Source organism: Cydia splendana, chromosome Z (genome assembly GCF_910591565.1).
Source record: "Cydia splendana chromosome Z, ilCydSple1.2, whole genome shotgun sequence".
In the NCBI taxonomy this organism is placed as follows: Eukaryota; Metazoa; Arthropoda; class Insecta; order Lepidoptera; family Tortricidae; genus Cydia; species Cydia splendana.
This window is the reverse complement of record NC_085987.1, coordinates 37,474,245-37,495,462: the sequence shown is the minus strand read 5'-3', so window position 1 is coordinate 37,495,462 and position 21,218 is coordinate 37,474,245. Positions and strand designations below refer to the sequence as shown.

The 21,218-nt window shown below is 37.4% G+C and overlaps 1 protein-coding gene and 1 long non-coding RNA gene across 2 annotated transcripts; both read right to left on the bottom strand.

Moving 5' to 3' along the window:
* Positions 1–1,782: 1,782 nt before the first annotated feature.
* On the bottom strand, positions 1,783–7,251 carry LOC134804331 (uncharacterized). Its single transcript, XR_010146107.1, has 2 exons — positions 6,195–7,251; positions 1,783–6,082 (listed from the first exon to the last, which is right to left on the bottom strand). It is a non-coding gene; the product is annotated as an uncharacterized LOC134804331 (long non-coding RNA).
* Positions 7,252–12,944: 5,693 nt separating this feature from the next.
* Positions 12,945–21,127, bottom strand: LOC134803941 (uncharacterized). The gene is made up of 6 exons (XM_063776769.1): positions 20,749–21,127; positions 16,217–16,366; positions 14,808–16,013; positions 14,350–14,515; positions 13,761–13,959; positions 12,945–13,450 (listed from the first exon to the last, which is right to left on the bottom strand). Exons 1-6 carry the CDS (start codon positions 20,875–20,877, stop codon positions 13,333–13,335), a joined length of 1,968 nt encoding a protein of 655 aa, XP_063632839.1. The 5' UTR covers positions 20,878–21,127; the 3' UTR covers positions 12,945–13,332.
* Between the last annotated feature and the right edge of the window lie 91 nt (positions 21,128–21,218).

Below are 21,218 nucleotides of genomic sequence, written 5' to 3'. Positions count from 1 at the left end.
CTGCGTAAAAATCTCAGAAATCGAGGTTTCTTTTTACTGACCGTTTTGATTTTTGCGTTTATTGTTGCCGATTAATGTATACGTATGCTAGGCGTCTATTTACGGCGCATTTATATTTAATATCTGGGAGACCGAGCTTTGCCCGGAAAATGTATAAAAATTCAAAAATGCGCGTTTTCCCAGAGATAAGACCTAGCTAGATCGATTTATCGCCCCCGAAAACTCCCATATACCAAATTTCATCGAAATCGATATATATATATATATACATATATAAGAATTGCTCGTTTAAAGATATTATTAGATTAGATATGGCCGTTTTAGCGTACTTTGAAGTAACCTAGTTCTTAAATAAACAAAAATATCAAAAAAAGCAAATCATACAGACACAGCTATTGGTTAAAAAAAATGAACTCATATAAAAAATTACTCAACTAGGGCAGGCGTGGCTCACTCCGCGATTTCGTCGCTTTGCTACAGGTAGCTAAAAGTACATCCGTTCTACACCAATTTTGGGGAAAGCCATAAGCCGCGCGTGGCGCTGTCGCCACCTAGCGACCATATCTGTGCTGATCGTAACAGACGCGTTTTGTTAGAGAGTGAGTCTTCTGTACCTAGTACTATTATTTATTCTGTGTCTAGGGCCAAAATTCAGACAGGAAAATGTCGAGATCGTTTGTACGGAAAACTAACCACTAATGTATCCTCTTAATCAAATTGACTATAATTGTTACAAGATCCTTTTAATTCAGGCAGTCGCCTCCTTGTTATCTTAAGACTCCAGGCGTCTTAGCACGGTCGCGTTTTTATCCCTTGTCACCATGCCTGTCACGTTCTAACAAGTATGTAAGTGCGAAAGGGACGCGCATAGTGATAGTCGATAAAAATGGAACCGTGCTGAGCCCGCAGATATAGAGTAGAATAGAATAGAGAGCGTTTATTCGAGGCAAAATAACAGAAGAAAACAACACGTAACATAACATCAGATAACATAGAACTAGAGTCTGTTCGGAAAGAGAAGAGTCGTGAAATGTATTGGGTCCCATACATTCCACGACTCTTCTCTTTCCGCACAAACTATATAATATAAGCCACGAAATGATATGACGTCATGTTGGAATTGTCGCATTTTTCTGCCGAATAACCATTCGGTTAGAGTTAGAGGTTAGACCAAGATAGGCAAGATAAATCTGCAACAATTTTGATAGCACACGCAATGCAAGTGTTATTTATACAACATAGTATCATAGAAGTTTGACGTTTAAAATAACACTTGCACTGCGTGTGCTATCAAAATCGTTGCAGACTTATCTTGGTCTAACTTTAGCGTATTTTACGAAGATTTTTTTATTACCTAGAATATTACCGAATACACACCATACACATAAATACATACATACATACATCCATACATACTACATAGAGGATACCTGCATAAAATAAGATCTTTTTCGAGAAAATGTGATGAAAAATAAATAAAAATAAAAAGCCCCACTTGCACGTAGATGAACTCAAAACAAAAACGGCCGTTTTAACTTTGACGCATAGATTGACAAATCCGGCAACATAAAAACCAGTTTGATGTATTCAAAAGGAACTTATATACAAAATACAGTACGTAGCAGCCCCCTTTTTTAAATACCTATCATTAAATTTAGATAATCATGATGATTTAGCAGTGGCGCTAGTGTGCACGTTGATGGACTCTTAACAACCTACAGGTAGGTTAGGTCTATAACTTCTAGTGTGACAGTTAAAAAAAAGGATCACTAAAACAACAAAATTAGTAAATCCATATAATAAAGTACACAGTATTATGATTACATTTCCGTATTTATAGTGCAAGTCAGATAAATTCACATTTTATACTTATTAATTGGTGATATGTTACGGTATTACTCGTATCTTATATACTAAGCGCCACTGTCGCTGTAAGGCTTCAAGCGAAGATAGAGATGCAAGCAAACAGAACAGAGACCGCAGCCGTGTCAGTCGTTTCTTATTCTATTGGTTAACGGTAGCGGTAAGTACATACATATAATCAAGGTCATTTTTGTCAGACAACAATATCATAAAAATGTGAATAGAGTTAAACTATTTTAAACGGCGCCCCTCCACGGCACGTACGCCATCTAAAGTAATAATAATACAAACAAACATAATAAATAATAATAAATAAATAAATATTATAGGACATTTTTACACAAATTGACTAAGCCCCACGGTAAGCTCAAGAAGGCTTGTGTTGTGGGTACTCAGACAACGATATATATAATTATATAATATATAAATACTTAAATACATAGAAAACAACCATGACTCAGGAACAAGTATCTGTATCATCATACAAAATAAATGCCCTTACCAGGATTCGAACCCGGGACCATCGGCTTCATAGGCAGGGTCACTACCCACTAGGCCAGACCGGTCGTCAAACATACTACTACTTTACTATCTTTAATGTATTTTGCCGTATTATTTAGTATGGAGACGGCCGCTATATGACGGCACCGCTATCCTAGGAAAACCGATCTTAAGTATGTATAAAGGGGCCCACAGATTACCAGTTCGCTGGACGATATCAGCCTGTCAGTAAAACCCAAAAGGTGACAGTTCCGAACAACTGATATCTGATTCTGATATCGTCCCTCCCTTTAGAGTCTTTAGACTAAGATTACTTTAGATATACGAGTAGGTGTAGGTTTTCTGGACAGAGGAACGCAATTTAAAAAATGGTTTATCTCTATTCTATAAGATACTAGGAGGCAGCATTCAACGTCGTCTAAGTTACGATCGTTTTCGCACTCATATTATTGAAGCTGTGAATCGATAGAAATAACATTTTCAGTATAGGTGGCAGCACTGAAGCGTCAAATTTAGGCACCTGTTAAAGCACCTATGTTTCCAAGAAACCCTCATTCTAGAGTACATCATATATAAAATAGTTGTCTGCATGTTTTCAGCTATAATCTATTCTACATGGATCATAAAAAAAAGTAAACAAAGAAACCACGTGACTAGGCCATTCTGCCTTAGGGTACAAAACTTTGCACGAATGACTGATCACCATGTTTATTTTAATTTCTTTTAATAAAAGATCCACATGGAATAAACTATACATAATAATGACCAAATTGAATATTTTGCCCGACATAAATTTCCTTGACTGTAGCCCTATTGTTACCTATTGCAAAGCACACATCCATTTGTACCACAGTCATAAGAGATTCGCTATAGAACACGTAGGAAAGCATCTGCGGAAGACATACTTAATCACGGCGTTACCGCATTTTGGGTTTCATCTAATCTGTTTCTTCTCAAAATCTAGTGATGGAAAGAGATAACAATAGGCAAATATAGGGATGCACGTGTCTTTTAGATTCAACCTCGGGGATGCTTTTCATCGGATATTGTACAAAAGTCCGTATTTTACAAGTTTAACCCTTAAACCATTTGACATCATTTTCTAATTATTCAATTTCGAACCGTAATTCTTATTGTAGAGATGCGTTTTTGTTTTAAGTATGATGGCAAGTATGTTGCCTCTATGGATTTAAGGGATAACTTGCGTTTCATTACCGTGGCATGTGGAATCCAGGACTTTGTTTTACATCATAGGAGCTATAGAAGCATTAATAACGAGAAACAAATTTTTGTAACCTTTGATTTACTTCCGGGCTAGACAGATTTTGATTTGCCATAATGTAGGTACGTACACATACAAGTTACCAGTTCTCTCTCATTCAGGGCCTTATTTCGGGTATGTAGCGCAAACAACGTTTGTTAAGGAATTCTCTTAATATTGGACAAATGTAACTGTGCCTCGCATAAGCTTAGATCGGTTCTAGTTTTTTTTTTTTCAGTATCGCTAAATAGTATAGCTCCCTTTAAACACAAGCCATCTAGCAAATTAGCTTTACTATTAAATTTAATTTCACGGAGCTACGTATTATTTTTTATGAAACGAGACGTAATATATAGGCCATTATATGGTGATTGATCAAAAACCTTTAGCAATTCATACTTTTAGTACAGTCGCCTTCAAAAGTATCGGAGCGACCTGTGCCCTGTTTATCAAAAGCTTGTAACTTGTAATACAAGTGGAAGTCCCTTTTTGACAGCTTTTGTTAGAAAGGGACTTCCACTTGTATTACAAGTTACAAGCTTTTGATAAACAGGGCACTGCTCACAATTATTTTAACTCGAATTGATCTTGTTTATAGTCAAATATTCTTGCTGGCGTATGTATTATGAAATATTTTGAAGGTCGTGAAAATAAGCTAATACGCTAAACCGCAAGCGTATTTTCGTTATCAACGAGTATTAGCGAACGCTTGAATCTCATAGTTAATAATTAAGATATAGGCGTAGGGATGTGACGACCCCATCGCCCGCTGGTTTTACCAGTGCAATCAGTCAACGCAGGGCAGCTTGTGGCGAGCTGTTGGGGATTAGCGGCCTCACGTACCCGAGTGCTCCTGGAGAGTTCTGTTACCCGCAAGGAGGGTGGGTGGGACAGGATTCTCTGCCTCTGGCTTGCCTTAGCCGGCCGGCCAGAGTGGAGTCGTTAGAGCTATAAGCTCCAGGGGTGGAAGTGAAATATGCATAAGACGCGAGTTGGCACAGTGGCTGTTAACAGCCACTGGGTAGAAAGCGGCGCACACCTCTCGACACCCCTGAGCCGCTCACACCGGTGTTGCCCTTGAGCCATCCTAGATGTCGCTTTTTGTGGGGGCCCATCTTGTGAGGGCGAGTCACCGTCTGCCGGAAATAAAATTGCATACCGTTTTATTAGGCAGGCGTCCGGTTTTTTACCCCATAGCTCAGTTCTTAGTCCATCGCTTTCACCGAATAACCTAGTTCATTTTAGATTCCATCAACTCTCAATAGTCCTTACACCCTGGCGGGTGCTGCCTCTGCGTGCGTCCCATGACACTGGCAAGGGCAGCCTCCGCTCGGTGTACCCCTTACATTTCATTAAAGTGTCAAAAGGGCCTCTACGTGTTGGTTTCGGCTCCGCGCACGCCTCCCAAAGGTCCGGAACACCATTGTTCCGTGATGGGAAAGACATACAAAAAGATACTATATTACATTTGTTCAGATATATTCATTACTTTTCTTACATGCGGCCTTGAAATCAGCAGTAGGTGCTTGAACAGTTTCAAAATATAAGCACCGATCAGCGACTTGAATCGACTAATTAAATACAACTCATTGGTATTTAATCTATTTACAAGAATCTTACGAGATCGCGTCGTTAAAATAGAATGGCATGTAAACCTTACTCTACGTAACAATAGTCAGTCAAAGTTTTATTACATCATTACACTTTATTTTACAATTGGGAGTATTACTGCAATGTTATGCCGCCAGAGTGCAGCACTAATTTGTTTAGTAAACCATAGAGTAACTTATACATACTAGGCCTTAAACAGTTTTTTGATAAGTTTTCACTATGACACTGATGCACCAAGGCGGTTTGTTTACAGATGGCCTACCGCGAAACGCGAATATCGAAATTTCTTTATCTGCCTCTCTATAGTGTTACCCTACAGAGTATTCATGACATACTTACCTAAGTATTTTAACTCCCAATGTTAACCTATTATAATATTCAAATTTTATTAAGTATAGTATAGTAAGACTCCACAGTCAAACAAAATGTAGTTTTGTGGAGCATTGTCCTTAACAAAAAAGTTGTAACTTATTGTATAATAAATAACTAAATAAATAAATCGATCGAATAAGCAAGAGTGATATAGAGGCAGAAAACGAACTTTCGATTGTCCTGTTTCACGGTAGGCCATGTGATTGACCTAGTGACGCATGATGTGTCATTGATGATGTCAATGAGGTTTGTTTACTGTATGTGCCAGTGGTGCCTTATACGCAGAGCTTTGCCTAATATTCCCTATTGATAACCATTCGACGCGACGCAACTGTATTACATATTTTCATTCTCAAGTGACGGTTCACAAGTATCTCCTATTAGTTCCTTATAACTTGTACATTTTGTGCGAACTTCATCTCTATTTTTGAAGCATTTCAGCAGCGCGAAAGGTAACTTAGGGTGGTATTACACCTGTCCAATGTCAGTGCGTCTCACTCTCTCATTAATGCAAAATGTGAGACGCAATACAGATTGGACAAAGATATTGGATAGGTGGAATACCACCCTAAGCTACGCGTTCGACAACACTCGTTGACTACCGATCCGTACACATTAAAATACCATAATAATATATACCTATATAGATGGTCAAACAAATCTTGTCAGTAGAAAAAGGCGCGAAATTCAAATTTTCTATGGGACGATATCCTTTCGCGGCTACATTTTTCAAATTTGCCGCCTTTTTTTACTGACAAGATTTGCTTGACCAACTATACCTTTCCTTTTGGCCCAGCTTCGACGCTAGTATTTAATCTGTGCTTACTTTAGCTTTTATCCTATAGTTTATTGTCTTCGGGTTCGAAAACCATAGACAATGGAAGAAATATGAGGAATGAGCGATGAAATCAGACCCTAAGTAGATAAATGTAGAGATGATCATGATAAATATGTTACTGCCGTATGAATGATTGTCTTTGGTGAAAGAAATAATATGTACTAATATCCCTTATTAGTAAAAAATAAAACTTAAATACATTTTAATGCGGTGACAGATTACATTTCAATGTCTTAAAACTCTTAAATAATTATAAATAGATACATTTCATTAATATTATTATAATTAAAATCATCTTTAAAATAATACATTATCGAGCATATGTTGCGTGTGGCTCTAACAAATCAGGAATTGTAATCGAATGTGATTGGTCATGTGGCCTCCTAAGCTAAAAGGCTGTATCTCAAAAACAAATGAACTTGAAATTGCACTTTCAGATCAAGATTTTAAGGATGTTTGCATTCAATTTTTCATTTTAAATCCTGCTTTTTAGCTTAGCGGGGCAAAATTGTTTTATCGTTGAGTTACAGATCAGTAAAACTTTCTTGGGCATTGACAATTATACCTATTATAACCCTTCATATAGTAAATAGACATGATGATACAGTCTCATTTATTAGGTTTTTTTAAATCTTTGCAATTCTATAACGTGTGTGACATGGGCCCTAAAGGGATTTATAAGTCGTCATACTAAAGTTGAAATGTAAAAAGATCTGTGATAGGAATTTTTAATTTCACGCTACTGTTGTTTCTAACATTCAGCACTCATGTCATTGTCACTTACAAAATACGCCATCATTAAAAAATGTGTAAGTACTACATTAAAAATAGTCTTTCGCTATTTTTTTACCGATTTTTCAATATGCGTATTTTAAAAGGAATTAATCTATCTATATATATATATATATATATATATATATATATATATATATATATATATATATATATATATATATATATATATATAAATGCAAGTGTTTTGACTGACTGACTGACTGATTCATCAACGCAGAGCCGAAACTACAAAAGATAGAAAGTTGAAATTTCCACACCAGATTACATTTATAAAGTGTACAAGAGATAAGAAGCGATTTTGAGAAATTCAACCCCTAAGGGGGTTAAAAAGGGGATGAAAGTTTGTATGGGGTTCAAGTTTTATTTTAAGCTAGGAATTTGAAACTTCGTAAAAAGATATATTATTAAAATACACGAAAACTAATTTCAGCGTTTTTGACAATTCATCCCCTAAGGTGGTGAAAAAGGGGTTGAAAGTTTGTATGGATATCAAATAATTTTCGAACGCGGGACTTGAATCTTTGTATTTGGGGATATTATTAAAAGGCAGGAAAAGTAATTTCAGCGTTTTGTAAAATTCATCTCCTAACAGGGTTAAAAAGGGGTTGAAAGTTTGAATCCATTACAAATGCTTTCAAACTTCTTAGAAAGGCATAATAGCCGATTACAAAAAAAAGTAATTGCCAGGTTTTTGGAAATTCAACCCCTAAGGGGGTTAAAAAGGGGATGAAATTTCGACATGGGGTGCAAATTTTATTTTAAGCTAGGAACTTGAAACTTTGTAAAAAGGTATTAATTTAAAATATAAGAAAACTAATTCCAGCTTTTTTGAAAATTCATCCCCTAAGGTGGTGAAAAGGGGGTTGAAAGTTTGTATGGATTTCAAACATTTTTTCGAGCGCGGGACTTGAATCTTTGTATTTGGGGAATATATTAGAAGGCAAGAAAAGTAATTGCAGCGTTTTGTAAAATGTATCCCCTAAAAGGGGGTTTAAAGTTTGAATCCATTACAAATGCTTTGAAACTTCTTAGAAAGGCATAATAGCCGATTACGAAAAAAGTAATTGCAAGGTTTTTGGAAATTCAACCCCTAAGGGAGTTAAAAAGGGGATAAAAGTTCGTCTTGGGATGCAAATTTTATTTTAAGCTAGGAACTTGAAACTATGCAAAAAGGTATTAAATTATAAAACATGAAAACGAATTTAGCATTTATTAAAATTCATCCCCCAAGGTGGTGAGAAAGGGGTTGAAAGTTTGTATGGAGATCTAATATTTTGTGAGTGCCGAACTTGAATCTTTGTATAAGGGCATATTATTAGAATACAAGAAAAGTAATTTCAGGGTTTTTAAAAATTCATTCCTTAAAAGGGTTAAAAGGGGATTGAAAATGTGTATAGGGTCAAGTTTTATTTTAAGCTAGGAATATTTAATTTCGTAAAAACTTATTTCATTAAAAGAGAAGATAACTAATTTCAGCGTTTGTCTAAATTCATCCCTTAAGGTGGTGAAAAAGGGGATGAAAGTTTGTATGAAGGTCAAACATTTTTTTAAGTGCGGGATTTGAATCGTTGTATAAGAGCATATTATTAGAATGCAAGAAAAGTAACGCGGAAAAGAAGTCCACGCGGACGAAGTCGCGGGCAACAGCTAGTACAGTTTAATATAAGTACTTTGAGATTCATTTATGATATATAATTTTAAAATAGATGAAATCAACAGCAAACATAAGGTTATAAAAGAAAACTAGTTAGTAAGCTAATGAAATAACAGAAAACAAGATCCAATAAATTTTCTATTTAAATCTTATCGTTAATTTAATTAAATAAATTTAAAAAATAATTAGACCCATCAGTAAATTTGCCAAATATCAGGTCACTTTCAGCATCTCAAATTTAGTATAACGCCCTCCGCTGTTATTGTTTTCTTACGGGCCTTGCGTACAAAGCACTATTAAAACGCATGTACAGTAAGCTGCAGAGTTAAGTCACCCCTTTGCGTAAAATTCCTTATTGAGTTCCAGTTTATAAAATGAACGAATATTGAGATTGAGCGAATGAGTATTTGAAACTACAATTTTATTAATGCAATCAATACCGGTTCGGTCCATGATGTCTAATTCCCTAAATGTCTATTTCCCTGATTGTCTATTTCCACGTATGTCTATTTTCCTGATCGTCTAGTTCCACGTGTGTCTATTTCCCCGAATGTCTAGTTCCAATGCCAAATGACCACTTTTTTATCACCACATTTGATATAGTTAGGTTAAGTTCGTTAGGTTTCTTCAAATGGCCGAAGGCCAAACAGCACAGAATAGGAGCCCCGCGTAAGCGGGGCTCCGTCGACATCGCTAAAAAGTTAAGATAAAACGGAAAAAATAATGCGGTCATTTTGCGTTCTAGCCCGTTTGCGATGTAGACTAATAGCGAACGACTAAAAAGTAATTGACGTATGACGACTAGACATTCGGGGAATTAGGCTTGTGGACACTAGTCGTTTCAGTAAATGGACGTATGACGACTAGACATTCGGGGAATTGACGTAACTCGACTAGACATTTAGGGAATTAGACATCATGGACCGAACCGATCAATACAAGTGAAACTTTTAATAGGCCATGACACTTTATGTAGGACGCGAAAATTTTGAACAATGCTCCATGAAATATAATTTTTTTTAGTCGTTCACAACTAACTCTCACAACAAGTTATATTACGAATATTACGATTACTCGATACTTCGATGTCAGTCCGGCGAGCACCTCGCTGAGCAAACCACACATCATCTACAAGTCAAATCATTTTATAATAAAAATTTAATAATACAATAACATTACATTGTATGATTTATATATACAACCGTTAATAAATTTGAACATGAGGCTATGCACTTTAAGGTTTAAAGCGCATAACTCGAAACTGTATACATATATAACAACTAGAACAAAGATTTAAGTTGACTCATAAAACATATTTATTATTGCATTATAATTAATATTTAAATTAGCTTAGTAATACGATTTCACAGGCGACGTTACTATAGAAAGTATAGAACATTGTATTATCGATTAAGGCAGTAACCCTACTAACCGGAGGGGAAATAAATAGCTTCACATCTCTAGAAAACCTATCAACCATGCCACCGTACTTAAACACGGTTATACTAACTTCCCAATTGACACATTTTCCAGATCATTACGATTAACAATAAATACATATACATTCTGTGTCGTTTAAAACTTAACATTAAGTATTGCTGGAACATGATACGCGTCCCAAACGCCCGGGACATTTTGGCTGATAACATACGTCTATGGTATATCGTAATAGGTACATCGCCACACAAAATATAAAAGACTTAAGTATCTACTCTGTATATAATATGTACTGAGTTTGTACCATGACAAACGCATTGCTTTATTATGCGAAACTTCAGTCGTGTACTTAGCTAGATCTTGTAAAAGCGTATGTTGGCATCACGTAGCTTCCAGTGAACAGAAAGCTACTCATGCTCTGGTTTCCTAGGATAGCGGTGCCGTCATATAGCGGCCGTCGCCATACAAATACTACAACATCCATATTTAGCCGTATTATTTAGTATGGAGACGGCCGCTATATACGGCACCGCTATCCTAGGAAAACCGAGCTTTATCTAACAAACGCGATGTGCGCAGTAGACGGTAACCATTAACATCCGTCTTAAAGTAATACTTATTAACATATAGTGCACGTTCACAATGAAACGCACGAGCACGATACGGACGCAATATTGTCGACTACGGAAACGACACGGACAAGAATAGCACAAGTCTACGATAACAAAACGTACATAAAGTATTTTCAGAGATAAATATATGCACTGTGTCGCGTTCAGTATGAATCCAGCGTAGACCAATGCTAGAGGACCTAGCTACCGATTTGCCCCATGTACAGTCAGCAGCAGAAGTTGCTAAGCGGACGAGGTGTTCAAAATTACCTTAACACGCTCTTATTCTCACAATAAAGTCGCTTCTAGATCATTTTGAACACCTCGCCCGCTTAGCAACTTCTGCTACTGACTGTATGTCCAGCGAAAATTAGTGATTTCGGAGAAATCATCAAAATATACAGGGTGGAAAGGCACGACGATCCTTCCCGGAAGTATTAGGTCGTTTAAGTGATACAGAGACTATTGGTAATGGTAAGAATCGTTAATTGAGTAAAAAATAAAAATTGCAAAAATACTACTTTTTAACTGTGGTGATAACCCTATAGCATGTGCACATGACGGCTAGATTAAGAATCTCCGTCGGGAAAGCTCGGGACTTTACACTTTTTTCCGATCGTTGACAGTATCGCAATGATGTATGAATGACGCATAAATGTCAAATAAATCAAATGCATGCAAAAATATTACAAACAATTTTATTACTTTCTTAGATAATTACTTTTTTCCAATATTTAATACTATCTTCTTTTCACATACGGTGTTCAAATGTACCTCCGTGTATTACAACGCCGCCGCAGCCCGTACCCGAGTATGTCGATGCACATGCGATATAGTGTATGCTCTTCGTCATTTATCCTCCGCAGAAAGCACCAATTAGCCTTTGTCTCATTTCGTCCGCAGTTTCACATTCCGTTTGGTTTGGTACACCATATCTTTTACACAGCCCCACAAATTTAAATAGCCACGAGCATCTAACATTTTTATTTGAAGAATATGACATTCAATAAGTATAGTTCAATGAAAATTTAATTTCAAACATCAGACGTCTTGTCTATTTCCTACCACGCAAGAAGGTTTGTTAGTTTGGTATTGAAGAAGTATTTATTCTTGATTTATTCTTAGTATTTAATTTTTGCAAGTTCATTTGGTGCTACTTACACAACCTACTTGTTATTTTTAATTATTTTAGATAGTTTCCAATTATTCGAAAATAATTTTGTGAAACGTGTTAAGAAACTAAAACCTTTTTATCAGTCAAGGAAACCAGAGATATTTATAAGACGATTGCGTACTTTTGAGTGGTTGTCAATGTCACCATTTGAACTGTCGTTGTAAACAATGTTGTGGTTAGTATTATTAATATTAAGGAATAACATAACTATTTCATTCAAGTATTGAACAAGTGGAACCACTAAGAAAGCGAAAATCCTGCAATGATTCTTACCGTGCTGTAAGCAGACCTAAAAATGGTTAGATGGCAACAAATTAGCATAATTTCCTGTCGAATACTGATTGTTTACAAGTAAGTTCATTGACCCTGTCACCTGTTAGGGTTAGAACAAAGTAGTTTTTTGCGTGGATGTTTAAAAGGTCATAATTTAGAAACGGTTGCCCATATTAACATAGTTTCTATGGAGAAAATATAGAGCTTAGGCTAAACTATCTCCCATTTCCGGAAAGGATCGTCGTGCCTTTCCACCCTGTATATTATTAGTTGCAAACCATGCTAACCTAACTTTTGTAATTTTGTCAGAAGACCAGATTGAATTCGGAACAGATCTGAGGGTGTTCAATTTACGAGCCTAATTTCGGTGATAACTCCGAAACTATTATTTTTTGCTGAATATCAAGGGGGTTACATCGGTACCTGTTAAGGGGCCCACTGATTAACAGTCCGCCGGACGGTATCGGCCTGTCAGTTAGAATAAAATTTTGACAGTTCCGAACAACTGACAGGCCGATACCGTCCGGCGGACTGTTAATCAGTGGGCCCCTTTAAGGTCCGCCATCATCAGGCTTAGTTTGAACGCTGCATCGTGTATAAACCAACAAGTCTACTAATAATAGCAATACTATCAGGTACAATAAAGAAAATACGTTGAATATCTAAATATTGCGTGATAAATTATTTTGAATTAATGGAATGCAAAATGATTACATATGTATCGCATGGCTATATACGGATGTGACTTTCCCAAAATAATAAAATCATTCGCCATTCGTATCTACCACATCCCAACATCGATAAATACAATCGTGGCAGTCGCTAAAAAATCTTAAATCTCAGTACAAGTCAATGATCACATTTGGTTCCTTCTGTCGGTTGTCAATCGATGTCGACGGGCTATCGCGCGTTACACAAATAGAACTAACCAACAAACAGGTCCTATATTTCGGCAAGGAGTTCAGAGTAGTAGTGCGTGGCGTTTAGGTAGTCCAGGAGACGTCTCGGCAACGGCAGGCTGCTTATCAGGTCCCGTCTTACGTATTTTAATATCACAAACCTGAAATCACATTAAAAATCGTTATTATCTCATAACTTGTACCAAGCGGCTCACCGTACAAGAAAAATTGGCAGTGACATTGGAAACAATAATGTTATAAAATAGGGTTCAATTTGTTTCGCTTCCGAATCGAACTCTACAACTCTGTTCCAGTAGAAAATTAATTTAAATATGTACAGTTAAGTTAACTAGTACTAACATTAGGACTTAGGACCATGACGTGAGGATATTTTGGACTATTTTAAAGCGTCTAAATCTCTGAAAGAACATGTTGTAATGGCCTGTATTTATCGTACACACACACACACACCTGCACATGTGCTGCAGGCTCTGCACGCGCTTGAACCGCGAGACGGGGTACAGCAGCTGCACGCGCACGGGCCCGAGCACGGGCCGCAGGTTCAGGAAGAACAGGTAGCGTCCGCTGCGCGACGTCTCCACCGCGTTCTCTATGAACTCCACTATTGTCTGCGCTTTGAACATTGTGCATCCGCCGAAACAGAAATTACCTGAAAACATTATTGAGTTAGTGTTTTCACATTGTAGGGCAGAAGGACGAAAGTCTAAGTTTCCTTATCTGCCTCTCTATCACTCTTGCATATTCGAGCGTTAAGAGTGGCAGATAATGAAATTTCGAATTTCGGGTTTCACAGCAAGCAATGCCTCTGTAATGCCTTGATGCATCAATGTCACATAACTTTTTAATAAACTGTTCAAGACACAGTATATATAAGTTACTCTATTGTTTTCGATAAGTGCTGCACTCTGGCGGCAAAACATTGCTGATTGCAATACTATTACAATAATTCTGTATGAAATAATATTAATTATTACCCTGAGTGAGGCAACGAGCCAAGCGTACTTAAACATTTAAGTAATAAATGTGAAACAGAACTTACCCTGATCATGTTCAATCCTTACATGTCTCATTCCATTTAGCTTAAAAGTTAATGTGAATATGTAATGGTCGTCGCTACTGTCGCGCACTATGAACGACCCGTCCGGCTCGTTAGAGAGGATCTTCTCGGCCGCCTCCACCGATATAGGACCCCAATACCAGCCATACTGAAACGTAAAAAGTTTAATCATTAACATCGCTGGCATTAAGTAGTAGGTACAGATTAGACTGACTCAAAGTAGTCGATCACAAATCAGTGAAACGTGTTTTGTAGAGCATGTACATGTTTAAGCCGGTAGAAATATACGCCACTATGTCACCTAGCAGCCCCACGGCTTTACTTTGAACACCACCTACTTAAAGGAACAGTGACATATCCCGACACTTGCTTTGCTAACAAGCATTGCTATAAGGATTAAAAGGGCCCGTTATGATAATGAATAAGAATGAGGCACTTACGTCTTTGACCCTCTGTATGGAGGTAGCGAAGTCCATGACGGCGTCGTCTCCCTCTCGGCGTGAGGAGTGCGGCGCGGACGGCAGCGGCGGCAGCGCGCGCCGCACCGCCGCCGGCGGCTCGACCACCACCTCCTCCCCCCGCTCCCGCTCCAACCCCCCCGCCCGCCGCCACCGAAACAGATTACAAAAACTCTGCTTCAAGTTCAACGATAAAATCCGCACCGGCGACATCTTCTTTTGACTCTGACGCGGCGTCTTAACACTCTTATCGGCCGTATCGTCCTTAGGAACCTCTTTATGCTTCTTATTCTTAATATTCATACCAAAAGAGTTTTTATGAGACTTTTTATGATTGTTATTCGTTTCTAACGCACTGCATATCTCATTATCCTTATTAGTCTTGGCGTCTTTCGATGGCCGCACGTGTATCTCCACGTTCGTTATATTATTCTTCTTGTTCAGCGTGTTCCGGCACTCGGAGTCGCTCGAGCTAGAGTACAGAGTGTGCAAATATTTACGCATTTCGCGCAACGTCAGGTGGAGCGAGTCCGCCTCTGAGTCAGATATGTTCTTCCTACAAGACGAACTTGGCAAGCTGTGCCTTTTATTTTTGGAATCTTTATGTCGGTTCGTCGTTTCCTTTGGCTTGTGATTTCTGTCGGTCTGCACGTGATTCGTAGTCAAATTTTGGGATGCGGTTTTGCCGCGTTTCTTGTTGGTCCTGGGTGGTTTTTTGCCTTTTCTCATATTGCTTTGACCGGGGCGAACCATGTCGACGGGGACAGCATAGATGTCGCTGTCGAAGGGCACATTGTACATGTCAGTGATGTCGCAGGTGTTGGCGGAGAGCGTGTCGTGAGAGATGGCTTGGGTGATGAAGCTGGAATCGTCCTGGAACTGTGTGATGAGGGAGTTATGACTGCTGGAGAGACGGGAGGTGAGGGAGTTCCGCGAGGAGGGGCGCGCGCCGCGGCACGGGCTCAGGTGCAGCAGCCGCGGGCTCGCGAACCGGTGGTTCAGGCACTGCCGCCGCTCGTACAAAGATTCCGGTTTCAATTTCTTCGCGTATAATGGAGACAAATGTCTCGTTGTCATAGGAATTTCAAGAACCGATGATTTCGACTTTACAGAGTCATTGTTATACACAACGGTTGGAGGTACAAATAAAGTTGCGACTTCCACAATATTAAGGGGCACTGGGTTATCCTGGAAATTTAATTCACATTAGTCAATAGTTTAGCTGCAAAATGCGTCAACATAATCAACATATATCAAAATTCATGATGATTAGATCTATTCCATTTTGTCCACCATTATGCTATTTTGTATGAACTTTGGCATTTTGAATGTGCATTTACAATTCGTCATAAATTGTATGAATTGAATTATTAATTAACCGTATTCTGTACCTGAAATTCAGGCGGTGGGTCAATAGTCGTTAATAATACTTTTCCAGGGCCTTTCTTGACAGTGTTAAAAAAATCGCCACACATTCGCTCCGATGTCTCCGTCGACTCGCATAGTGACAGAGATTTCTCATCAAAGTCACTCTCTTGTAACTGCACAAGAACAACATACATATAGATATTATTCAAGTATAATAGTAGGAAAGTAATTTAAAAAAAACCGGACAAGTGCGAGTCGGACTCGCCCACCGAGGGTTCCGTACTTTTTATTATTTGTTGTTATAGCGGCAACAGAAATACATCCAACTATCACGGTTCGTGAGATACAGCCTGGTGACAGACGGACGGACGGACGGACGGACGGACGGACGGACGGACAGCGGAGTCTTAGTAATAGGGTCCCGTTTTACCCTTTGGGTACGGAACCCTAAAAAATAGATGCTTACAGTTGAAATATTGAAAGGGCTACAAAGGAAATCACGTTTCAGAGGCAGTCAGCAACCTAAAAGCATTGCTAGGCTTCATGGAGCAGCTGGGGTGGTTAGAGTAGCGCTACCTCGTTTCACGCAAAATAGGCACAATGGTTGTCGATTTACGGAAAATGCCCAGAAGCACTAACTAACTATGTTTCGAACAATTTACTCCTTTAAAAAACTACCTAAATCAAAATTGGTTTATCCATTAAAGAATAATGTCACAGACATATACACATAACACGAAAACATCAAATGTTAGCATTTTTCACACTAAGTTATTCTATACTTCTATACATGACCTAGTTATAACTAGGGCATTATCGCTGTTAACTAGTTACATACATTTGTAAAACACTAACCAACTGCTTTATCTCAATTGGCTTGTTATTCATAACTTTATAACATATAATAACAAGATAAGAAAATCCTTAGCTCTGGGAATAATAAGTTATTATATTACGCACTTATGCATGGGTAAATGTTGGTGGCTGTGACTACACCACTTTGTTGTACTTCTACAAGGTATAAAAAGCCTTTATATAGGTATATAAAAATTCTAATTTCCCTGACAAAGTAATGAAGTGTCGGCTTTTTTTATTTTTACGTATTTTATATCCGTGGCTTATTGACTATTCTAATGCAAGCGTAATAGCGACGGCCAACTTGATTAGCAATCATCAATATTAGGCACAATTATTCTGTGGCTGTAGTGACGAAGATTTCGTAGAAATTTGATTTCCATAATTGTATGATTGGGCTTGCCTGCTGATATGTAGGTATAAGCAAAGACATATGTAACTCCGTATAAGATGAATAAAGTCTAAGGAAAAAACGTGCCTCGGAAATCAAGAAAAAGTCATTCTCGGATAGATGGCGCACACACCTTGGCCTATGGTCGGGTTGACGACACCGTTTCATATTTAACAATTTTAACACATAGGTATCAGCGAATGAACATGGGTCAAAATGATATAAAAATAATAAAATCATTTATCCATATATATACATCATTTTGATAGTTTTATACGATTTCATTTTGAGTTTTAGTCGTGTGTCGATAGATGGCAGTAAATTTACTGTGACTACAAAATTTACTATGACAGGACCCCTCTATACAATCTATTCTCTTTGGTATAAGTATGTATAAAGTAAATTTTATTGAATGTCCAGTTGGTTGTCATACTTGTAATAATCATACATTACTATTTAGCTGGTAATTATCCGCCAACTAAGACATAAACAGGCTAACCAAGCTATGTATGATGATGAATATGATGATGATAATATGCTGTAAGCGTTTCTACATTTCATTATCCTAAAATATGTTGCATACTGCAAATTCATATGTATAACTAGTGTCTGCCTGCAACTTCAACTGCATGGCATGATGATGATGATTGATAAAAGCTATCCTATGTCCATCCTCAGGCCTTAATCTATATCAAATTTCATCTATATGGGGTCAGCAGTTTAAGCATGAAGAGGTAACAGACAGACAGGCAGACAGTTAATTTCGCATTCATAAATTCATAATATTAGTAGCGATTTAGTATAAAGCATTTTAAAAAAAAATCAGTCGCCATTGCAAGAACCATTATAATAAGTACATGACATGTATATCTAACTAAGCAAAAACACGCCAATATAGAAAAACTATAAGTCAGATCAGAAACTATAAGCATCAATTGTCAGTAGCAAAAGTTACAAAATCTTATACCTTAAACAAGCAATTCTTGTCTGTATATTTATACGTATATTTCAGGGATCTCGGAGGTGGCTCTAACAATTTCGATGAACTTTGCTATATGGAGATTATCGGGGGCGAAAAATCAATTTAGCTAGGTTTTATCTCTGGGAAAGCGCGCTTGTTTAAGTTTTTATGTGTTTCCCGTGCAAAGCTCAGTCTCCCAGGTACTATTTATATTATATTATTATTCAGTACTGTCTTCACCATAACGGCACACGGGGCCCGTGCCCAGGTCCCCCATACTCAGGAGGCCCTGAAGGACAGACGGTAACAGTATATTTGATTACCAATAATAAATAGATCATAGTAGGAAAATGTTAGCTTAATTAGCTTTCTTTACTTTACAAAAGGGCCCCAAATTCTTATGTGGCCAAGGGCCCCGGCATAGTTTAAGACGGCCCTGCTAATATTACATGTCTCCATTATCATAGGAGTGGATATTTATTATTACAAATATTTATAAAGTTGCTACACTCTCTACTAGAGGATGGTTTGACTCGCAGCAGTTGCATAATGACCTGCACAAATGTTCATGCAGACATGTAAACAGTATTATTTTACATGCAAACAGAAGATGTAGCTAATGCCAAAAATATGATATTTTTGTTACTTTTTAACTTAAAAAGGCCATCAACAAATTCATAACATGAACATTTGACAGAGCCTAGAAGGGGGGACAGGGAAGGAACTTGCATAAGATTTAGGGCACACATACAAAGGATACAGTGGATACAAGCTTAACCTATGGAGCACCCCAGTATCACAGTAATATGGAGTTAGTATCACACGTGTGATACTAGGGCGCTCCACGGATTAACACATTTTTAGCTGATATAGTTTAAGAATAAGCTCTATCTCGGGGCAAAAAAAGGCAAAAAATCCCAGTACAAAAAAATAGTTTATATATATAGTCCTAACATATTGACTGATAATAGTATGGTGATGTTGGAACACATACTCAGGTTATTAGCAAAGACATACATTTTCACAACACAAGTCCCGACTATGGGTGCAATTATTCACACTTTACAAGGTAAACAGGAAAATTTTAGACAGACATAGGGCAAATTTAAATAGATTAACAAAATAAATCTAAATAACAAGCATTTAGAGAACACCAGAATTCTGTTCAGGTGGTATCCATCATTTTTCATTTGTAGGGATTCAAACTTACTGTCTATTAACTATATTTAAAATAGACATGCCCACTGATTTTGTCACATGAAGGAATAATGCAATCATGGTTGTGACTGAATAATTTCATCAACACCCAATAAATTCCAGTAAATTTTGTTGTAATGAAACCAATATAAATAGGAGAATTTCTTCAGTAAGATAATTCACAACACAGAGAAAAATCAACAAGTGAATATTACAATAACAAAAATATAACATTAAAGGGATAAGAAGCAGCAGCGGGAGAATGAATATGACAGGTTATATAGTACCAGCAATGCCATTCATTATACATATACATTCGCTGACAAGAAATGAGAAAAAAATATGAATTCATTAACTATGTACAGTTAGCAGCAGAAGTTTCTAAGCGGGCCAGGTGTTCAAAATGATCTTGACGCAAGTTTATTGTTAAGAGAATAAGAGTGTGTCAAGGTAATTTTGAACACCTTGCCCAATAACAACTTCTGATGCTGACTGGACATACATATTTCAATTTATTTACTTCCTTTGAATACAATTTTAACATTACAGCATGTTGTTTGTAAGAGTAGGAATATAAAAGATAAAAGAAAGACCACAGGTACCTACTGCTTATTAGTCAAGTAAAAATTAAACTAATTTTCCTCAAGACATACAAATACATGCCATGCTTTGTTGACATCAAAATACATAGCACAAGATAATGTGTCTAATTACAATATTTTAATTATGAAATACTACAGAAGTACAGACTTAAGATGTTATGAATTTACATGAAAATTACATTTTATCAATGCTCATAGAGTAAAACTGGGAGAAGAGACTAGTTTACCATGCAACATTACTATAATTTAAATATTTAGCAAGTGATAAACGGGAAGTGAAGTGACAGAAGATATTTACCAGTTGCTTTTGGGTGAAGGAAAACGTCGTGAGGAAACCGGACTAATCCCAAAGAGGCCTAGTTTCCCCCCTGGGTTGGAAGGTCAGATGGCAGTCGCTTTCGTAAAAACTAGTGCCTACATGCAATAATGGGATTAGTTGTCAAGCGGACCTCAGGCTCCCATGAGCCGTGGCAAAATGCCAGGATAACGCGAGGATGAAGAGAGGAAGAAGATACGGGAAGCGAAGTGCCAAGTTTCGAAACAACTGACCTCGGATGTAACGTGATGCCAGCCGCTAGCGGAATCGCTCGAGAATGATCCGCTGGTGATGAGTAGACCACTATCTTCACTTAAAGGAGGCACCTCGGAATGTGTTGAAAACGAAGGCGGTGACTCCATCACCCAAACATTACTCTTCTACACCTCTCGCGGACATATATCGGCCGTGTTATACATTAAATAAAAGACATCAAACTGTACTTATAGTAAATTAAACAACACAAAATGAAAGAAGATGCCTTCCTCCCCGTTTCTTACTCATTGCCAAATTCAGTTATCAGTCTGTGCTCGTTTCATTTCATTACTTTAATTTTATTAATTTCTCTACTTGTTCAATGTTCATTGCTCATACCAAAGACAAGACAACATTTTTTTTTTAATAATCTTGAATTCGGCTTCCAGTTTTTTTATCTATGAATATTCTACATTGTCGAGCCCGGAGTAACTTTCAGTGAAAAAGA